This window comes from Martes martes (assembly GCF_963455335.1).
Source record: "Martes martes genome assembly, chromosome: 1".
Taxonomy (NCBI): Eukaryota; Metazoa; Chordata; class Mammalia; order Carnivora; family Mustelidae; genus Martes; species Martes martes.
In genome coordinates this window covers 5,328,117-5,350,595 of record NC_137888.1, presented here as the reverse complement: position 1 = coordinate 5,350,595, position 22,479 = coordinate 5,328,117, and the positions used below count along the sequence as shown (strand labels likewise).

The window sequence follows — 22,479 nt, the reverse complement described above, 5'->3', positions numbered from 1 at the left end:
ACACTTCCAAGGAACTCGGATATTTACCCAATGAGATTGACACCAAGAAGGACCATCCCCTCATTGAGCTGGAAGGGCCTTGGAGAGCAGATCCCATCAGGTCTGTTTGCAGATGTCCAAACCAGATGGTCAAGCAAGAGATACCACAGTGAGTTCCTGGGCTTGTTGGTGCTAGAGCTGAGCCTCTCTGCACAGTGTTCTTGCTGTTATACCATGTGCCTTGCCAGCCTCAAATGTTGATGGCCCAACATCATTAAACACACAACATTTTTCATGTTCAGCCGAATGGGCACATCAGGAGGCAAACAGACAAAGACATCTTGAGAACAGTCTTTGATAGGAATGGAAGCTGGAGGGTTTCCAGTTGGCTCTGCAGCCACTAGAATGTCCCCTTGCTGCTTGCTATGAAAACCCTTGTTGCAAGCCTCTTCATTATGCTTGGTTTGATACAAAAGACTCTTAACTACTCTTAATGAAATTATCATCTCTTCGATGGTTGAAGGTTAATTCTTGATACATGATTGGGCTGAATATCTTCACCAAGGTCCACTATGCTGAAGACCATGAAAGAAGATAAGCGGAAGTTTCAACAGAACAGGCATGCTCTATTGTCATGTGGCCAAGCAGTCAGAAAAATAGGTAGTGTTGGGCTAACAGTACGACTTTACCAGGTTTGTGCTTTGCTCTGCAGGTGGAAAGTACATCTCTTCGGACTGTCGTCAGGATACCTTCCTGGTCAATGATGGAGCAACTTCCCACCTTGATGGGAACGTAGATGTTAGAGGGTTGCTGACGTGGTGGGTGGGATGTGTTTCATTTGTGTGTTAATGAGTGTGGGCACAGTGATTTCATGGAAGATTGTGCTTTTGCTCAGGTCAAAGCTCTTTTTGTTCCACACACCTAAGGCTGAGGGCTAGACTAGCTGGCACCATTATTGCTCCATCTCAGAATTTGAACCTTTGTAAGACACTTAAAATTTGGGACCTGCCCTCCATAATACCCACCACCAGGCTCACCCAACCTCCCACCCCCCTCCCTGGTGGTGGGTATTATGGAGGGCACGTATTGCATGGAGCACTGGGTGTCGTACATAAACAATGAATTCTGGAACACTGAAAAGAAATTTTAAAAAATTAAAAAAATTTTTGGACCTAGAAACTGGAAGCAACTTTTTAATAGATTGCCAAATATTTCTGCATGGAGTGGGACAAGCAAGTCCCCTCTCTTTACTGAGGCATTCAGCCCTTAGGGGAACCTCAGAGAATGATAGGTTAAGGCAAACACTGAATTAACTCTTTGATAACATAATTTTGTGCCCACACACAGCATGGTTGGAAATTTTGCCCCCCGCCCCACAACTGTGATATCCAGCTGGTCACCATAACCCCTCTGTGGTAGTTTGGCCCTGGGCCCCGCTGTCTCAAGGACATTGCTGAGTACCTTCCCTTCACTACACACATGAATGTATATCTCAGTTGTTTTTCTCTCCATAGAAGGGTTATTTCTTTGAAGTAGAACACAACCCTCTCTGGGGAGGCACAATGCCAGTGACAATAAACATTGCCTTTTCTTCTTACAGTTGGCTTGAAGTTTCTGGAACACAAAGAGCTTTCCAGCTTTGCCAAGTTTGTCTTGGGAGATGAAACAGACACTCCTTGCCATGGGCTCAAAGTCACTTTTTCCCAGCCTTTCCCCCTTTCTGAAAGTGAGAGATTGAGAAAAGCAAAACAACAATAACAACAACATTCCCATCAAACTGCAAAAGGTCTGTCAGTAGATTACACCCAAAAGTCAAAGCTGAAGAGTCCCGCTGGAGAGTGGAGCGGGTGCTAGTGTTCCCCACATCTATTTCACCCTTGTCAGGATCTGTAGAAGGTCTGATTTGCACCATAGTCCAAAGCTAATTGGTTGGTCTGCCACCATTCCATGGGTGCTTGAAGAGGACATGAGTCTCCTAAGTCAGAGACTCAGTTGTGGTATTACTTGCAGCACAGTGATTGACATGACTGCCACACTCCCATCAGTTCCCTTGTGCCCTCAAGGCCCACGGGGTGATGCACAGGAGCTAGGTAGACTCTGTGCACACAATAGGTTTGTGTCGCAGCTTATGAACCATGAAGTTAAGAAACACCAAACACCTTTTTCATTTCAACAAACGTTTATAGGATGCCTCCTATGGACCAAGTGCCGACTTACGAATGGAGGACACAATGAGAAAAATGGAGCTCTGTCCTTGTGCAGCTGACTTTCTTGTCAGAAAAGATAAAGAGTGAAAAATAACCATTATAAATAAGTAAATTACATAGTAAGTCAGAAGAGGAGAAGTGGATAGACTGAGAGCTACAGAAGATGTGGGAGCAGGAACGCTGGTGCTGGGAAGGGGCTAGATGTGGTAGGGAATTGGGTGTTCAGAGAAGGCTTCACTGGGAAGACAAAATTGGAGTGAAGATGGGAGAACACAAGGGAACCTGCCTGAGGTCATGGAGGTAGACGGGGAACCTGGAGGATGTGGAAGGCCGGGGTCTAATGCCCAGGAAACTCCAAACTTAAAAGGGGGTTGCTGGCAAACCTGTCAAATTTAACCTTGGAGGGAGACCTTGTTTTTATTATCTTGGTCAGAAAACAGATCTGCCTTTTGCCCGGCAGGGAGACATCAGTCTATCTTCCAAAGCTATTTGTTAGGTAGCTATTCCTTGGAAAGATGGAACAGAATCGATTAATGCCTCCTCTCAGAAGGCAGGCACGAATGCAAGGGACTCACGAAGGATTGTTTCTCATAGTTATTCCCCGCTCACATGCCTAGTGACGCTTGAGTGACCCAGCTAACACTGAGGTCCTTCCAGTCTTCAGTACCAATTTGCAGAGGGGAAAGGGACTCAGCCAGGACCCTGTCCTTAGTTACCATTTACCTCCATCCTAACCCTGGCTTGGCAGGCTCAGGTATTCCTGCTGAGAGCTCAAGAGCTCTACCATCACAAAGCTCAAATAAACAGCATATAAGAGCAGACAGACAGAGTTCTGCCTAAACCTGAGGATTTCTTGAGTTATGCCCTAGTTAAGACCACAACAGCTTGGTTTCCAAGAGCTGAAGAAAACTTTTCCTTCACTCCAGCTTCATTCCTCTGGCTGTGTTGTTTAACAGGTTACCTTGAGCCAATGGATGAAGAATAACACGGAGCACAGAACCCCTGGATATTAAATTGTTGATACTTAATCTTCCCTAGTGAACTTCAGAGAACTGGTGATACCCTACAGGACACAATTCTTCAGGCAACTGAGGAAGGCTTTTGAACAGGGACATATCGTCAGCTCCCACTGAACTTTCCAGGGTACATGACAAGTCCAATCAACCAGGCCTTGGATTTCCAGTACTAGTCCCTGCAAGCTGTCCCCCTTGGCTAGAAATAGATTTGGTGTTCACAACTAGGCCGCAGCCATTTATTTAAAAACCACATTGAGACACCACCTTATACCAGTTAGAATGGCCAAAATTAACAAGACAGTAAACAACGTGTGTTGGAGAGGAAGTGGAGAAAGGGGAACCCTCTTACACTGTTGGTGGGAATGCAAGTTGGTGCAGCCACTTTGGAAAACAGTGTGGAGATTCCTTAAGAAATTAAAAATAGAGCTTCCCTGTGACCCTGCAATTGCACTACTGGGTATTTACCCCAAAGATACAGATGTAGTGAAAAGAAGAGCCATCTGTACCCCAATGTTCATAGCAATGATGGCCACGGTCGTCAAACTGTGCAAAGAACCAAGATGCCCTTCAACGGACGAATGGATAAAGAAGATGTGGTCCATATACACTATGGAGTATTATGCCTCCATCAGAAAGAATGAATACCTGACTTTTGTATCAACATGGATGGGACTGGAAGAGATTATGCTGAGTGAAATAAGTCAAGCAGAGAGAGTCAATGATCATATGGTTTCACTTACTTGTGGAGCATAAGGAATAACACGGAGGACATCGGGAGATGGAGGAGAAGTGAGTTGGGGGAAATCGGAGGGGGAGACGAACCATAAGAGATTGTGGACTCTGAGAAACAAACTAAGGGTTTTGGAGGGGAGGGGGTGAGGGGTTGGGTGAGCCTGGTGGTGGGTATTAAGGAGGGCAGCTATTGCACGGAGCACTGGGTGCGGTGCATAAATAATAAATCTTGGAACACTGAAAATAAATTTTTAAAGAAAATCACATGAACCTTTTGGCTTATGCAGGATCAAGTTCCCAGACCAAAGGAACCTTAACTGAGTGTGATCTCTGCTTATTTTAAGAACAGTATGTTTTCTGTATCTTGAAGTACTATCAAGATTCTTTGTGGCAAAGACACGGAGACAATGGGATGAGAGCTTACCCATTCTCACTTGTGATAATCTTTGTATCATTTCATTCCTCCATCTTTCCCTACATCCACTTCTCCACCCCCTTCTCCTTGTGGGTGGTCATGGCAGATATGGATGCAAGAAAGTGAGCAAGCAGATATGTGAGCCAAATGGAAGCACTAAGGTTCCTGTAGATGTATGTGCAGTGAGGGCTGTGTGGTTTTTTGCCAACGTATTATGAGAAGGCCTTGCTCACTTCAGGAAAATAGCCATTTTTCAGACTGTCAGCTGGATGGATGCCTTAGAGGAAACCCAGCTCATTGACCCTATAGCTATTGTCCATTGACTCTAAACCTATTCTCCCTTAACCAAGACCTATCATGCATTGACTCTATAGCTTTTCTCCATGACCAAATGTTTATTGTTCATTGACCCTCTAGTTATTGGCAGAGGATAAAGAACTTATCAGAGTTCCAGTGCTCTAAGATATATCAGTCTGGGTTCAGACTTAGCCTAACAAGATGACCTCTCAAAGACGTTATAAATCAGGTTAGAGACATGTAGAGGTCCAGAGGAAAATTAATTATCACCACCCAATAATGGTTGTTGTTTTACTACACAGTGCCCCTTTTAATTTATGGATCTATAGAGCTTTATGGCCATCAAGAGTGGACCACTTCCTGAGAGGTAGGCAACTGGACTTTTTGATACAAAGCTTGTGTTTTGAACTCATTTTAATGAACATCATCAAGGCAGGATTATTGAAAGTCATCCATTACACAAGCAGGTTGACGCGGAATTTTTATTTTTGCACAGCTTGAGAGAAAAAGAAAAAAAATGCTAAACTTCTAAGTTTGGGGAATATAGAAGTTTTAAACTGATGAAAGATAGTTTTAATTTTCTCCCGGAAAGTAGCATTTAATTTCTTTTGCATACAAAAGCAGTCTGTGAGTGTCTGTGACATGGATCGAATCCTGAAACCATGGCAAGAAACACACACACACACACACACACACACACACACACACACACACACACTTCACAAGCACAGAGTCGTCTATGTTCATGTCAGCAGGTGGTCTTGACTGAGTCCCGGACCTTTTCCGCAGGTGCTCTGCGTCACATATCTATGTAGGCAAATGTGACTGCCTGGAAAATAAATGGAAGGAAGCAGTGATAGAAAAGAGGGAGGGAGGGAGGAGGGAGGGAGGAGAGGAGAACAGGAAATACATTTCTGAACATGCTCCAGATGGTAATAACTGGCACCAGTCTATGCTGGTGGCTTAAATGGGAGCCTGCAGAGAATATTAGGAGAGGAAGGTACTTGTGTAGTCTGTTACCTGGGCAACTGAGCTGCCATGGGCATTTGATCAAGTTTTCTGGTCAGTTCCAAACTTCTGTCATGGAGACCTGAGAAAGTCTGGGATGGGGTGTGGGTGCCATGGGAGGACAGGTGCTCTTTCCTAAGCACACTGTGTAAGGGTCATGGGATGAAAAATGCAGTTCAGAGTAATTAAGAGTAAGTTCCCTGTTAGGATGAGCCATGTAGTAAATAATTTAAACTTGGAGGAAGAAGAAGAAAAAGTTAGATTTCAGAGGAACATAACTTACTATTGGCTTGTTTTCCTCTGGGTACAGAGTGAACCAGAGACAACATATACCAAGATGGTCTATTGCAAACTTAGATACTGGTCATGGCGGTGACAGGACAGGTCCTGGAGGGTAAGGTGCATGGAATTCCCTGGTCCTCTCTTTCTTTCTCTAGCAAGCTGGTGTTAACTGTGGGACTCTAGAGTAGGGGTCTGCAAACTTTTTCTGTATTGGACCAGATGGTAAATATTTTCTGCTTTGCAGGCCGTACCATTTCTGTTGTAACTATTCAACTGTGCCATTGTGGCACAGAATAGCCATAGACAAAATGCCAATGGTGCGCATGGCTGTGTTCCAATAAAATGTTATTTATAAAAGCAGCAGCGGGCGGGATTTGCCCCCCGGACCATGGTTTGCTGACCCCTGGTCTAGCTAGGGGAAGAGGTGCTGTGGAGAGGCAAGGAAGGAGCAGAACATCTGGGAGGCTTAGAGTACCTGGCCGGTCCCTGATTATGGTCGGGACCAGCTGCGCCGTCTGTGCTCTTCCCAGCCATCCCTGAGGAGGCTGGAATGTTGGTGTCCTCTCTGGTTTATTGCATTGGACTCTGGGTTCAGCCCTGGTGTTTGCAAACACAAGCATCAAGAGGAAGCAGGACCCAGCAATCAGTAGGAGACAAGAGAGGTAGACATCGAAATAAAGGCAGACCACCTTTTCTTTTTTATTTCGCTTAGACAAAATGCAAAGAGTGTCTCATTAAATTAAAAAATAAACAGAAAAGAAAATCAAATTGATTCCCCCCACCCCTTCACTGACGGCACTCATCCTAATTCACAACAGAAGGAGGTCAAATTGAGGACCCAGTTTCTAATGGGAAAGAAAGGTGTGCAAACATGACTAAAGTCTCCCCCCTGCCCCCAAATCAATGTTCCTTTTAAATTCACAAAGAGGGTAATTTTTTCCCCATTTTCGTTCTTAAATCTTGTGTGATAGAACTTCCAGTCAGAAGGTTTAATTAGTCCCCCATGCACTTTGTAGAAAATCAGTAAAAATGCAATAACCTGTGAAGATCATAAAACTGGACTTCTTTCCCAAAAAATCAGATGCCCAGGCAGATGGAGCTCACACTCAGACAGAAAAAAAGCAGGAGAGTCTTTGCACTGTCTGTGGTTTCAGTATTTTCTCTTTTTTTTTAATATATTTTGGCAATTTTCTTTAATTATAAATATTGGAATTCCGTAAAAAAAAGGTAGCTTTGATTGAATTTTTTTAAATTGTATTTACAGCCGCTGTCCAGTCATGCTGTTTGTTATACCAGGGTGTAGGATTTTGCGTAGGGATTGTTTCCTTTCAAATGGCCCCGAGAGTCGAGCAGCGATTCTTGGGAGCTGCTCATCTTAGCTGCCTGTCCCAGCTCTGCTCCCTCTCGCTGAGGTAATGTGGCCACAGCCCCCTGCTGCCACTGCTGTCCCTCTCTTGTGGAGGATGTGGAAGAGGAGGCCTCCATGGGGATTGGCTCAAGGACTGTGGGGCGCTTCAGGGTCCGACTTTTCTGAGGTTCCAAGCACGCCTGCCCCAAACTCAGGTCCCTGCTCGTGCCTGCACCACTTCGGTTTAACAAAAAGTCCATTCTAAGGTATGGAGGCAAATGTATGAGGTCACCTGCAAAGAAACACAGAGCAGTTAGTTGGCTTTTGCAAAGCAGGGGCCGAGTGCCGCTCGGGTGTCTGAGCTGGGGATGTCACCGTACCGGGCCGTGTTTGCAAGACCCCTTGTCAGAGCCCGCCACAGAGGCAGGTGCGATCGTCCTCACCTCCCATCCCACCAGGCATAGGGCAAGCCGGCTCTTCCACGGCACGTTAACTGAGAATCTTCAGTGTCATACTTCAGCCAGAGAAGGAGAAGTAACAAGATCCTTCAAAACCTCACAAAGGACAGAAAAATGTACGTCAAAGGCCACAGTGCATCCTAGGTATAAAGCGTGATGGGCTGGACCCTGTATGTGATCGGAAGTGCTTGGCAGAGCACAGGGCTCAAGGAGGGAGGCAGGGATGCCAAGGAAAGGGTAACGCTCACTGGCTAGGCCCCTGCTTCTGTCTTTCCCACATGCAGACAAGGCGTGTTTGATGGCAGCAAGCTGGGTGAATGCAGGGGGCTCCTCCTGGCTACCCAGGACTGGAGGGGCTCACTACTTCGGCTCACTTGTAACTCCTTCACAGCACACTGGGTGGGGAGCTCTAGATAGAAAACAGGCTGGGGGTGGGCTGTCCTAGAGCCGAGACACTAGGTGGGAGGATGCACAGGTTGAGGGAGGCATGGCGGCGGCCTGAGCTCAGAGGACATCCACAGAATGTCGGATGGTGGGAGGGTGATGGGAAGGAGGTATGGGTTTTTATATAGCCAATTTCCTAAAAGCAATGACCTATCTTTCATTCTTAAGAGTTTAATGAGCAAATGACATTAATTTGCTCTTTTATTTACTTACATGACGATGACTCTTATCATTTTGTTCACATACTTGAGAAAATGTGGAATTCATTTACCTCCAGGGTTATTTAAAAATGTAGGTCAAGGGGGCCTCGTGCTGTTTCTGAGACCCAACTGAATCCTAAACACTTGACATATTTGTAATGTGTTGTAACAGATTTGGGAATGAGTCTCTGTCCCAGCTACTACCCACTGAATGAACAGGGCTTATTAAGCTCTGGAAAAACAATAGGCTATTGGTCCCAGCTGGATTGCAGGATGCTCAGGTCCTAGATTAGGTGGAACAAATGTATTTGAAATTACAGACAAAGCCCACGATAGCTGTCCTCTGCCTGCAGGGGCTTTCACACTAGGTTCAGTGATCAGGAGGGCTGGGGTAGCTGAAAAAGGTGGGTGAGAATTAGAAATCCTTAATAATGGAAACACTATGGTGCCCACATCTTCACATACGAGGGTTACTTGTGTTTGCTAACTTTACTGCAGGTCTGCCGACAACCTCTGAATATCCAATATCTCTGAGTGATCCAGGTTTTCAAGCAAAGCTTTACTGAGTTGCACGATGCTCTCATCAGCCTTTTCAACACTGTGAATGCTGCAAATGTGTTCTCTTAATAATTCATGCACTTATGTGGAAGAAAGCACCAGAGTAATCTGTCGTGAGCTTTGTTTATTAAAGGCATTTTATGTCCATTAAAATCCCAGCCCATGTGCTGGTCCAAGGACCACTTGGGAAACTGGGATCTCTAATCACCCATGTGTCTTCCATGTTCTTCAGGTGCCTATAGATCTGAGGCAACACACGTGCTCGTTACTCCAGCCAGAGAAGAGGAATGGAAACCGTGGCGACCGTCTGGATGTTGGCACATCTGCTTTTCTCAGCCTCCCACCCTCCATCTGCCTGTTTCCATGGGAGAAACTAAACAAGGATTCTGATGGTGCGGATTAGGAGTAGAGGTCTGGGAGGCATTGCCTGCATTTAATCTGGGCTCAGTCTCCTCACTCATAAAATGGGAATAATAGTAGAATCTACCACATAGAGTTGTGGTGCAGATCTAATTAGGTAATGCATGTGAAAGGTTTTCTGCCAGACATGTCCCTTCTCAGAAGGTCTGAAGTTAGGGACTGGAGACTGGCCAGGGGTTTCTACCTTGGTTTCTGCCTTCAGTGGGTTGATTAGTGTCCACCCCTTCCAAAAGATAGGTCCATGTCCCAATCCTCAGAATCTGTGAGTGTGACCTTTGTAGGAGAAGGTCTTTGTAGATATAATTAAATTAAGGATCTGGAAATGATATCATCAGGACTCCAGATGGGCCTAAATCCAGTGGCAGGTGTCCTTATAAGGAAAGACAGAAGGAGACTAGAGACAGAGAAGAGGGGAAAACCATGTGAAGAGGGAGGGAGGGAGAGGATGGAGAGATGTAGCCACAAGGCAAGGAGTGCCTGGAGCCACCAGGAGCTGGAGGAGGCAAGGAGGGGATTCTTTCCTAGAGTCCTGGGAGGGAGCACAGCCCTGCTGACACTGGATTCTGGAATTCTGCCCTTAGAACTGTGAGAGAATAAACCCATGTTGTTTGGAGCCACCCAGTTTTTGGTCCTTTGTTACGCCAGCTACTGGACACTCACGTAGATGTCCTTTCTTCTTGGCTGGGAGAACTTCACTTGGAACCTCTTTGAATGCTTCTACTGTATGGGAACCGTGTCCGCTTATGTCAGTCACAGGAAAGGAGGGGATTTCTCTTGAGAGACCAGTAACTGCAGCCAACAGAGTTGTGATTTATGGGGTCTCCACCCTGTGCTCTGATCCATCACCTGCCCTTCTTCCCTACAGAAGCCAAGGCAGCACCTCCTCCCCTAGTTCCTCTGCTCCCTGGGGAGGCAGACACCTGTCCAGCTGACCCCCAAAGACCCCCTGAGGACTAGGTTGGAGGTGGCTTCCCTGAAGTCTCCTTCAGGGGGGAGCAGAAGCCTCTTCAAAGGCATCTGAACCCACAGGGAACAGGTGTCTTGGTTCCTCACTGTCCGGCCACCCCCAGGCGACCCACCCCTGGCTGCTGAACCCTCTCCATCTCTGTGGGGCAACATGCCCTAAAGCTAATCTGCTAGGACCCTCTGTAGGCATCCCATACTTGTGAAAGCAGCAGCGACCTAGGAGACATTCAAGGATCTTTTTTTGCTTTGAACTCTACAATCACCTCTACCAGGCATACACAGCCCTTGGCATCCTCCTTGTTGACCCACTATTGCCACAAACACAGGCAGAGCCAAACCCTGACCTTAGTGCATGTTCTGGAAAACCAGCTACAGTGGAGTTCACCTCTACTTTCAGCAAGGATTGAATCATTTATTTTCTGAGTTCCTCCTCTCTGCTTTACTCAGCCTTACCTCTCCCCTTTCTCTCTCTCCTTCTTGTTTTGTTTTCCTTATGCCAACACTCTCCTCCACGGAATGAAGGTAGAAGGAATATGTGAGAGAGACAGTGCAGGTAGGAGGGGGGAAGGAGATGGCAGCGGTGTGCAACGCAGATGCTGGGGCACCATGTCAAGGAAAGTGGGGTGTGTGTATGTCTGTATGTGTGTGTGCATTTGTGTGCCTACACATGTGTATCTGTTCATGTGTGTATGTGTTTGTGTGTCTATGTGTGTACACATGCATATGTTTTGGTGTATATGCATATGTATATTTATGCGTATGCACATGTAAATGTGTTTATGTGTAGGCGTCTCCATGTGCATGTGTGTGCACATGTGTGCCATCTGTGTGTATGTTCATGTGTGTTTGTGCGTATATGATTGTGTGTGCATGTATGTGCGTGTATTATATGTATACGTGTGCATGTGTCCATGTGACTATGTGTGTGTTTATGTGTGTGTGTGTGTGTGAGTGTGTGTATGTCATGAGGACAGAGGGGAGGAAAACCTGGGGGGAGGAGCAGACACCACAAGGAGAGGATGAGGTACACAGGAGAAAGGGACAGGTGGCAGGAAGACCTAGTCTCACATTCTGACCGCTGGAAGGGAAAGGATCTGGGAACCCCAATGCCTCCTTCCATATTTTCCTTCTGCTCTATTTGCCTAACTGGCTACACTCCTAGCACTTTCATAGTTAGCTAACCCCATTAGCTACTTTCCCAAACCTAGCATGAGTGCAAACGCAGTGACGGGGGCTAGGAGCCCCAAATGAGCCTTTGGGGAACACTCCACCCACTGGTTTTTGTGATGCTTATTCATGCACTTGTGTGTCATGAACAGTCACCGCTCTGTGCTCTGCTCCTGAGGCCCACGGCCCTTGAGTCAGAGACATGGGGTGAGGGCACAGCTGGAGGGGCCAACACAACCTCGGGGAGAAGGGGTTCTGAGAGGCTAGGCTGAGAGGCCGTGGACCTTGGGTACTACTAGTATCTCTGAAAGTTCACATGAAACAAGCGGCATCGATTTCTCCCTCTGTCCCTAACTACCTTGCTCATGGGTGCCTTCCCAACTCCTCACCCCCAGCTGCCCTGACGGTCCCGCATCCAACAGCAGGTAGGTGCTCAAAGCTTGCCATCCTCCCCGAGGGAGATTTCAAGCCATGGTTGGCCCCACCACATGAAGACTCACAGTAAACCTGCCTCGCTCATCTGAAACCTTCCTATCTGGAGACCCAAAGTTCCTGAACTTTCTCAGAAACATCAGAGGCACACACAAAGTCTGAATGCACTTTAGCTTTGGAAGGATGGCAAAAATCAATGTTGAAAAAGAGCAAGAATGCATCCATTCAGAAAATCTATAATGGATGTGCGTTCCACGAATCTATTCTCAGACGATGCTTCCTGCCATTCAGTGTGCACACACTCGGGAAGGAAATGTCTAAAGTTGAGATAAGTGGTTCTCAGCAAAGAGGGACTCTGCCCCCAGGAGGTGTGTGGCCATGCCTGAAGACTATTTGGAATTCACAGATGGGGCGTGGCTGCCACTGGTTTTTCCTGGACACAGGCTAGGAATGCTGTCCAACATCCTACAAAGCATAGGACGCCACTGCCCGCCCCTTACCCCCATGTCTCCAGTCCTCCAGTGCACACTGTGCTGACCCTGAGAAACTGTGGTTTAAAGGGGCTAAAGTTCACAATTCCAAGTGGACATTTATTTTGCTTTAATTTTATTTTATTCAAAAAGCATTTCATTCTATCAAAATAAGGAATTACACTGTTCAGTATCTACTAATCCACAAGGAGTTATGGCCTCCATTCTTGGGAGAAAATGAGGGGTGAGTCTCATGCAAGGGCAGTCACAAGGTCTTCCTCCTACTTGGTCTGATGAGGTGGGAGCTTAGAATGGGATAAGAACATGAGCTGGAGAATTCTGGGCTTCCTGTAAAAATCCTGCCTTTACCTCTAGATGGTTCTGTGACCCCCTTCAAGTTTTGCATCTTATCTTTAGTCAGGTGAAGGGGGCACGGTCATTTCTAAGGGCACTCTCAAGTCTGTAAGAGTCTTTCTTATGCTCTTTACTATCTAACCTGTGAAAATTGGGCAAGCACAATGCATTAGGAATTTGAGGATAAGTACGAAACAAATGAATGCATTTTGGGGAGCCTAAAATTCTGAGGCACATGGCAAAAGCTTTCTTCCCCTTCCAATGCAATACTTCATTGGCTCCTGTGAAAGCATATATAGGGTTTCACAATAAGTACATGTAAAAAGAAAATGAATCGGAGTCTCTGGGGCTTAGCTCTCCTCTGGGGCCATATAAAAAGGAACTTTCATCCATTTCTAATAAGGCTTCACATCTGCCCTTGGATGGAGTTGGGTAATGATGCAAAGGTAAGAAGCAAAAAATGCTTACCTTGACTTCTAACAATTTCAATAAGAACCACACAGATCAGACTTGTAATGATGACAGCATCAAAGAGTTAGTTACAAGGGGAGAGAGTATGGAGTCTGCCCATTCTGGAGGCAAAAGAGATCTAACACTTTTTTAGTTTAATATTAATGCTGCAGCAAGGTAATGAAAACTTGTAAATGAATCTCTCTTGGTAAATGAATCTTCACTCCCAAATGGCCCCCAGGAAAACCCCTAAATAAATAATGAGAGATTGATACCAGAGGTCCATGTACGTGGATTGTATTACCATTCTTGGCTTGTACTTAGGAGGCTTCATGCATTTTTAAGAGCTCATCAATATTGCGATCCTCCTACTCTCTGGTGAACTTTAAAAACTACACTGAGGTACAAAGTGGGGCTTTGAGTCTGTTGCTGCTCATGATTTTTCTGAAATAAAATAGTTCTGAATAAAGAGCAGGATTGGAAAGCCTTCCCCAGCATGGAGGCCAGGTCAGAATCCCTTAGTTGGGTGTTTGGAGCACCCAGTGAGGAAGGGTCCATGAGGTTCAAAGAAGCTCCAGCTCCCACCTAAGATCTATGAGGACCCACACACTGGGGACGACTGAGGAGGGAGCCTGCTGGGAGACATGCCTCTGCTCCACCATGGGCTGGCAGACCTGTCTCAGCAATCCTGTGCACCTTGAGTCATCCCACAGAAGGACCGAGTTAACCTGGAAATGAAAGGATTCTAGGCAGCTGCAATATACATTTGGGGAGTTTAGGAGCCCAGAGAGCAGGAGTCATGACCATTGAGGAAGACAGGTCTGGCTTCTCGAAACTCTGTGTGTCTCTATCCTGAGCAATGGGCAGCTACACAAGGGATTTCAACACCAGAGTGTCCACCACACACTGGAATTTAAGGCTTGTTGCTTCCTAGTTTGGGATATAGGATGCATTAGAAGTTGGTGCCAGCTGTGCCCACACAGGGCTCCACGGAAATATGATGGTCTTTGCTGTTTTCTTACAGTTTTGTATATTCCCAGCACCTTCAGGTTATCATGACATCTCACAGAAGAGTGTGTGTGTGTTTGTGTTGGGGGGGGGGAATGTGGCCCCTGTCTTCCAGAAGCTGAATTTTGCCTTGTTTCTCGGATTTCCTTATTTATCTGTTTTGTATCTTTAGGTCTCTGTCTGCTATTTAGGATACTACTTGCTATTCTGACGAACTAAGGAGACTGTGGGAAGTATTGGTTTAAAATTATAAACACTTTTATGTCTTAGAATAATACCTGATACAGTATCTTTTTACAGAGAAGATATTCAATAAATATGGGTTGAATAAATGAGTGTAACAGATTTGTGTTTTCACAGGGTCTTTTTGGAGATGCAGTGAACTTTCACTGTGGTTAAGCCCTTTTGCTTGTCATCTGTGCCACTAGAATCTAGAAACTTTCTTCTGGCCACTCTGCAGGACATAGATGGGCTTCCTACCTCTCCTTTACAAGTTACCAGACACAGGCCTCCTCCTTACCTTGTACCACCCATAGGATCCCCGGCAACTAAAGCTGAACCCCAATAAGCTAACCAAGAAAAACAGTGAGCTAAGGGGCTTGGAGTCGGAGAAAAGGCAGTCTGAACAAAAGAACACACACTTAGGAATTGGAGGACATACACAAGCAGCAGTGTCTACGATAAATCCACAAGAGCTCTCAGAAACTTGAGAAGACTCAGGCCCCTGGAACCAGAGGCAGAAAGGGGAGGAGGCCAGTGCAAAAGGCAAGTGGGCTTGGAGTTCCAAGCTTGGGACCCTTCATAAGGAGTCCCACCATCACTTCATGTGTCCTGGGGACATCAGACTAAAATAACAAGACTGTCTCGTCGAAGACTATTGAAGAAGGTGAAATCACCAATATGTGTTAAAGAGATCAGTTTCCTAGCAGTGAGGCAGGATGAGCATGGCGAAATATTTAGGTCCACCCATGGCAGATATGCAGAGCAATATTTGGAGGTGCTGTTCATGGCCCCCAGGTCTTTCTAGCTTTAAATATTATGGGAGTATTTGAAAGTTTGTCAGCTCAGAGCTACCTGTTGCTATGGGTGGTGAATGTGAAGCTCATTCCAATCTCCTGCCTTTGCTCTTCCTCTGTGCACACCACTGTCACCTTAGGAAGTCTTCTGGACTTTCTTTGCCCCATTCACCTTAGATCTCAGTTCACAACTCATTGCTCCAAGAGGACTTCCTGGACCATTCTCCCCAACCCCTAACCCCTGCCAGACTTGATCCCCTTCCCCATTACTTCCCTTCCCAGCACTTATCATGATCTGAAACTGTGTTATTTGCTTATTTGATCAGTGTCTGTCTCTCCAACCAGGAATATAAACTCCCTTAAGATGAGGTCTTTGTGCATCTTGTCTATCATATCTCCGGCTCTGAAAGTGGGACCAACTATTGAGTGGGAGATCAAAAAAGACATGCTGAAGTTAGAAAGGAAGCTGGGAGGGAAGGAAGTAAGTCTGGGAGGGAAGAAGCAGGGGCATCTCTGGAAGGATGGAGGCCAGAGAAGCTCAGTGTGCATGGCATGTGTGCATGCATGTATGGTGTGCACACCTGTTTGTGTCCATGTGGGAGTATCAAAGATACTTGCATTTGAAAGGAGACCCTTTCCATAGTTCTTAGAATAACATCCATAATAGAAATTTCAAAATCTCATTGTAGTGAGTGCAAAAAAGAGGAGAAGGTTGCAAGCCTGAGACATAGGACCTCCCATCACCTGACCCAAAGGGGTGAGGGGAGGGGGGGTACAGAACTGCTTGAGAGGAACCCACTGTGGCGCCTTGGGTCAGGAGGAGGGAGTCTGTGCCAGGTGACCTGCTGGGAGCAGAGCTCATTCTGCAGGTGGCAAGGTAGATGCAGGTAGAATGAGTCTGTGGAGAAGGATTTTTGGCAGTGAAGATCTCTGGAGTCTAATTCTGATTCAAGAGCCAGCATGAAAACCACATGGGCTTTGGAGGTGAAACAGCACGATCACAGAGACAGCTGAGAGCAGGAAGAGCAGCCTTCATTGGAGGGCGCTGCTGGAGCAGAGGTCAGCTTGTCCTTCAGGTAAGCACCTCTCACTCTATACTCTCCCATTTGATTAAAGAAGGGTGTGAGGGATGGTGTGAATGGATCGGTACACTGGAAGCCAAAAACTGCTTCAGGTACCTGGTTGTTTAGAGAACCAACAAGTTGGCAGCAGTCTGTGATCATCTCTGGCTGGAGAACGTCAAGTATGTTCATCATGGGAAGGGCCAATCAACATATATTTAAGGCTGGGACCCCAGGTGTGAGTGCAGAGATATAAAGGGGCTGACCCTTCTCTTGCTGCTTGTGGGGCCAGGATGCATTCGGTTGCATATGTGAAGCTTTAAATTGATTTAAGTAGCTTCGTGCTAGGGTATTTCTTAATTGCATAGGATAAACTCATAAATGGAGGTGCAGCCACAATCCAAGAACATTAAAAACTGGCCTAGAATGGTATCTGAACCCAAGAACAGGTACTGTAATCAGAGTATTGGAAGTTGCCTTGACCAACAGAGAAATTTCTCAGAGGAAGATAGAGTTTTATTTGCTTGTTTGGTTTGTCTTTTATTGTTAAAGTTGGAAACAATCATCCATTATTGTAGAAAATAAAACCACGGCATAATTGGCATTTTATTTAGAGTAAAAGAGTCCCCAAAATTCAATAAATTCAAAATTCAGGTATAGTTAAACATCTAAAGTGAGATTTTGATGTTTGCCTTCTCTGTGAGGTGTCACATGCCATGGGCAGCTCCCCTTATCTGTAGAAGAGGTTTCCTTTTGATTTGTGAAGAGCAAGCCTAGAAAATAAGTCACTTTATTTAAAGGTAAGCTGGAAGATGGGGTTGACTTAAATGTTCTCTTATATTTTACTAAGAATTTCTAATAATTGTCATGTTTTAACTAACTGGCCAGTCTTGTCATCAACACAACTATGATAAATGCATTCATTCAATATAATTATTAAGTACCTACTGTATGTATCAGACACAGTGATAGAAGCATATATTCAGTGCTTAAGTCATTTAAAATATTTCTTGAGTGCTCACTGTGCTGCCAAATTACCTGCTAAACGCTGGGAGAGAAGTAGGAAGGCAATGAAGACAAGTGTTCTGTCTCCTAGAGCCAGTATCTGGCCATGTTGATTTAACTTGATCCTGACTTGATTTGTGGAGTGTTTAAAAGATTTGGACTACAAGTGGAAGAAAAGACCATCACACAAGAAGAGCTGATGGTGAGGAGAAAGATGCACAGAGACTGGGAAGACTTCACTGAGGCACAGGCTGACTGATGCCATCTAGAGCCATGGGGACATAGGTGGGAATGAAGTTTGAAAGTGCAGCTCAAGGAACTGATAAATTTGACACAGCCTCCAGTCAGCAGAATAATAAATTGTAACCTTGGCTTTTGTGCCTGTTGTTGAATTTAGTCTCATTATAAAGGGACAATAGAAAAGCTTTCTGAAAAGCATATCAAATATTCAATAATAGTAACACAGTCATCTAGAGTGGACAAAACAAAGTTTGTGGACGTTTGTTTTTGCATTGACTTAAAAAATGACTCATACCTAAAATTATAAAATCATTTTAGTCTCAATAGCATTTTAAGACTATGCTACTTCAGTTAATTGTGATCTCTCAATTGTTCTGATGGATCCAGGCAACAATGTCATAACAAAATTTCAAACTTTTTAAAAAATTGAATCTAATAAGAAGAACAACAAGACATCAAAAAAGAAACTCCATCAGAATCCTAGAGGAGAATATAGGCAGTAACCACTTCGACATTGGCCACAGCAACTTCTTCCAAGATGTGTCTCCAAAGGCAAAGGGAACAAAAGCAAAAATGAACTTTTGGGACGTCATCAAGATCAAAATCTTCTGCACAGCAAAGGAAACAGTCAACAAAACAAAGAGGCAACCCATGGAATGGGAAAAGATATTCGCAAATGACACTAAAGACAAAGGGCTGATATCCAGGATCTATAAAGAACACCTCAAACTCAACACACACAAAACAGAAATCATGTCAAAAAATGGGCAGAAGACATGAACAGACACTTCTCCAACGAAGACATAAAGTTATAAAATCATTTAGTCTAATAGTGGCTAGCAGACACATGAAAAAATGTTCATCATCACTAGCCATCAGGGAGATTAAAATCAAAACCACATTGAGATACCACCTTACACTAGTTAGAATGGCCAAAATTAACAAGACAGGAAACAGTAAGTGTTGGAGAGGATGTAGAGAAAGGGGAACCCTCCTACATTCTAGGTGGGAATGAAAGTTGGTGCAGCCACTTTGGAAAACAGTGTGGAGATTGCTCAAGAAATTAAAAATAGAACTACCCTATGACCCTGAAATTGCACTACTGGGTATTTGCCCAAAAGATATAGATGTAGTGAAAAGAAGGGCCATTTGTACCCCAATGTTCATAGTAGCAATGGCCACAGTCACCCAACTGTGGAAAGAACCAAGATGCCCTTCAATGGATGAATGGATAAAGAAGATGTGGTCCATATACTCTATGGAGTATTATGCTTCCATCAGAAAAGATGAATACCCAACTTTTGTATCAACATGGATAGGACTGGAAGAGATTATGCTAAGTGAAGTAAGTCAAGCAGAGAGAGTCAATTATCATATGGTTTCACTTATTTGTGGAGCATAAGAAATAACACGGAGGACATGGGGAGATGGAGAGGAGAAGGGAGTTGGGGGAAATTGGAGGGGGAGATGAACCATGAGAGACTACGGACTCTGAAAAACAATCTGAGGGTTTTGGAGGTGAGGTGACTGGAGGATGGCTGAGCCTGGTGGTGGGTATTATGGAGGGCACATATTGCATGGAGCACTGGGTGTGGTGCATAAACAATGAATTCTGGAACACTGAAAAGTAATTTAAAAAATAAATAAAAATTAAAAAAAAAGAAACTCAAGCCTTTAATTAATTCAAAGCTTGCACAAGTAAGGCCATCATTTCTCCCATGAGCTACTGTAGGCAAGGGAAGATGGCCGCCGATGGAAGCATGGCATACGTAACTGGGTGATACCCAAATGAGGCAGATGCTTCCCAGGGTGTCTATGGCCACTGAAGAGAAGTAAACAAAAGAGGGAAGGAGGAGAGGAGCCAACAGCTCATCTGGAGACCACACTGGAGTCGCCATGAGAATCCTAACAACAGCATCGACAAGGCAACAACAGAAACAACAACTGCTAACCATTTTACCCAAATTATGCTACACACATCTTACACCAAGGTCATGCCCATTTTACAGATGGGGCAACTGAAGCCCACCAAGGTTAAACAACATGCCCAGAGGCACATTTTCTCCTTTCCTGTGTTCCTCTGCCTTGGGCTTAACGGACACAAAGAGCTTATGTTTTTATCCTATGTTTTTCTGCATTTGCCTTGCAAATAAATGCCAACAACAAGAAATGCTTGAAATAAAAACACCCACAAATAACAGCTCATCTTCTCCCTGAGGAGGTAGACAGAATCAGAATAAATGAAGCCATCATTCTTTATTGTATGCTGGCATGAATTTTGACTCAGTTTGGAAGATTAGCTGCTGGATAGACAATTCTTATTTTATATATTTTTATGCATTTATAAGGCTCATTTCAGCTGGGCTATATGCCATAAAACCCAAAGGAATTGCAGTAATTTAAAAGCAAAGATAAATTTTTGAAGTAGGACTAGTAGAATGGTTCAGAAAATGGGAAAAAGGGAAATAAAACTGGATTCAACAAGAATGGATAGGCCTGTCCACAAAGGAAAGTCTATAGGCAGCTCTTTCAGGGTGAAGAAGAAGAAGTCTTCAGATGAGAAGAACCACTGGCTGCCATGGTTGGATTCAGTAGACAGACCTGTTTATTTGTCCTCTACAATGGTTTGCAGATATCTTGTGTGTGTCTTTTTTTAAATTTTATTTATTTATTTAACAGAGATCACAAGTAGGCAGAGAGGCAGGCAGAGAGAGAGGAGGAAGCGGGCTCCCTGCTGAGCAGAGACCCTGATGTGGGGCTGGATCCCAGGACCCTGGGATCATGACCTGAGCCGAGGGCAGAGGCTTAACCCACTGAGCCCCCCAGGTGCCCTGGTTTGCAGATATCTTACCCAACACTTGAAAGCTGTGGTTCTTCATAGGAAACCGAGATTTCTGGCTTCTCTTGAGAAAGTCACTCATCCTGGCCCCCCATTTTCACTTGAGATAAGTTGGCAGGAACATGCTGGAGTCCCTCCCCTTTAGACAGTCTGTGAACTCAAACTGTCTATCATGAATCATTCCCCTTCTCCATGCTCCCCGGATCCTCTTCACTTATGCACATGATCTGCCAGGCCCTGGAGGCCTTAGAACTCAGAGATGCCATCTACACACCCAGTCCACTCTCACATGCTCAAGGCAAAGACCGAACAGTGGCTGACCAAACCCCAGCCAGTCACTGTCATTTTGGGTAGCTCGATGAAACCAAGGCCCAAGCACTAGCCCACCAGTAAGATCTCTCTCCTCAAAGTCCTCAGAACAACAGCTTTAAAACTCAAGCCTCTTGTGTTTGAGCCTCCTCTCATCACGTGATGGGGACTCTCTCCGACCTGAGCTCCCTGGGATCTTTGATTGCTTAAACAACAGAATATGACAGAAGCGATGTGTCACTTTCCTGGCCCAACCTTAAGAGACCGGCTATTTCTCCTGTTTGCCTAACGGGACCCCTGCTTTAGAACCGAGCTGCCATGATATGAAGAAGCTGGAGACACACTGGGGAGAAACCCACCCGGGGAAGACACGACCAGCACGAGGCTGCCAGGTGAGGGAGGTGTCTGGAAGGGCTCCTCCAGACCACAGTGACACGGCTGGGCAGCTGTCCCCACCAAGCCCTGACTACATTTCAGATTTGTAAACAAAATAAGTGACTGTTGCTGTTGGAAACCCATAAGCTTTGGGGTGGTTCATTACACAGCAACCTGTAAACAGAGCCCCGTGTCCAAACACCAGAACGAGCTTTCGTAGCAGACGGGTGTGAATCAGGAAGACGCGTCTCCTCCCCAGTGGTCCACGCACTGCTTTGCTCACCTGGCCGATGTGCCTTTGGAACCGCCATGTTCATCACTCGACCTCCATCCTGAGGTTTGGGGGGAGATGCAGTGAACCTGCAGATCCCCGATTCTGAAGGGGTGCTGGAGGTCAGACTGTCTGTGTACTCGTTCGTCCCTGCCGTCAACTGCTCCGATGATGTGTCTGATATGAAGCATTCCGTGATGGTGAACTTGGCGTGCCTCAGTTGCTCTTCCATCTTGGCGTGCTCGTAGGCCCTGGCCAGTTCTTCGTACGTGGAGGAGGCACTTTCTGTAGAGACCATGCTGCTTCGTGCTCGATCTGCCGTGTGAAACAGAGAGAACAAGACGGGTCAGTTATGGCCTATGGGCACACCCACTGGACGGTCGTCTCTAGCTTGTGGCTGCTTTTCCCGGATCCTTGTACTACCTGGCTGGGGTCCTGGGGGGGTCTTTGGCTGAGAACTGCCTTCGTCACTATGGGGCCTGCTCTGTGTGCCTTGGTAAAGTGGGCTCACAGAACTTGGTTTCAGCTGAATTTTTCCCAGCCTGGGACACTGCCGTCAATCAGCAACACTTAAAAGAGTTCTGTGTTTCAGGGCATCTGAATGGCTCTGTCAGTTAGGTGCCTGCCTTTGGCTTAGGTCATGATCTCAGGGTGCTGGGATCGAGTCCCACATCAGGTTCCCTGTTCAGCGGGGAGTCCGCTTCTTGCTCTCCCTCTGCCCCTGCTTGTGCTCTCTCATTCTCTCTCTGTCAAATAAATAAATAAATAATCTTTAAAAAATTCTGCATTTCGTTAAAATAATTGAGAACACGGTGTACACAGACGGCAGTGTCCACCCCCTGCTCTGACTCGTGAATCAGCCTGTTCCATAGAGACTTTAATTGACGTGAATGATTTGAGCTCTGATGTTAGGCTCCTCCAGCCCCAGACTGGCAAGGAGGATGTGATGGTGGTTGGAAATGAAGCCTGTGACACTGCACAAAACTGGCCAGTAGGAAGAATGGCCCCTGGTCCCTCGGACTCATCCTTTGTGACCACCACCCTTTATGGGGCCCAGAGAGCCATCAGGACCAAAGGAGGAGTGTCTTGGTTAGAGAAATCTCTATTTTACACACTAAAAAGTTTTTAATCACCTCTGTGGAACTCTGAGAC

General features: G+C 45.6%; 1 protein-coding gene across 2 annotated transcripts in view; it reads right to left on the bottom strand.

The window, feature by feature from the left end:
• Positions 1-7,223: 7,223 nt before the first annotated feature.
• The window catches only part of DSCAM (DS cell adhesion molecule), a gene marked incomplete at both ends in the record, with an annotated part of 750,628 nt that continues 735,372 nt past the window's right edge, over positions 7,224-22,479 (bottom strand). Inside the window, 2 exons of one of the 2 annotated variants that reach the window (XM_080825484.1) lie at positions 7,224-7,513; positions 21,328-21,642. In XM_080825484.1, the coding sequence (XP_080681610.1) occupies positions 7,224-7,513; positions 21,328-21,642 (605 nt within the window). Of the gene's footprint in view, positions 7,577-21,327; positions 21,643-22,479 lie in introns of both variants that reach the window. The other variant, XM_080825483.1, reaches the window with a different exon arrangement.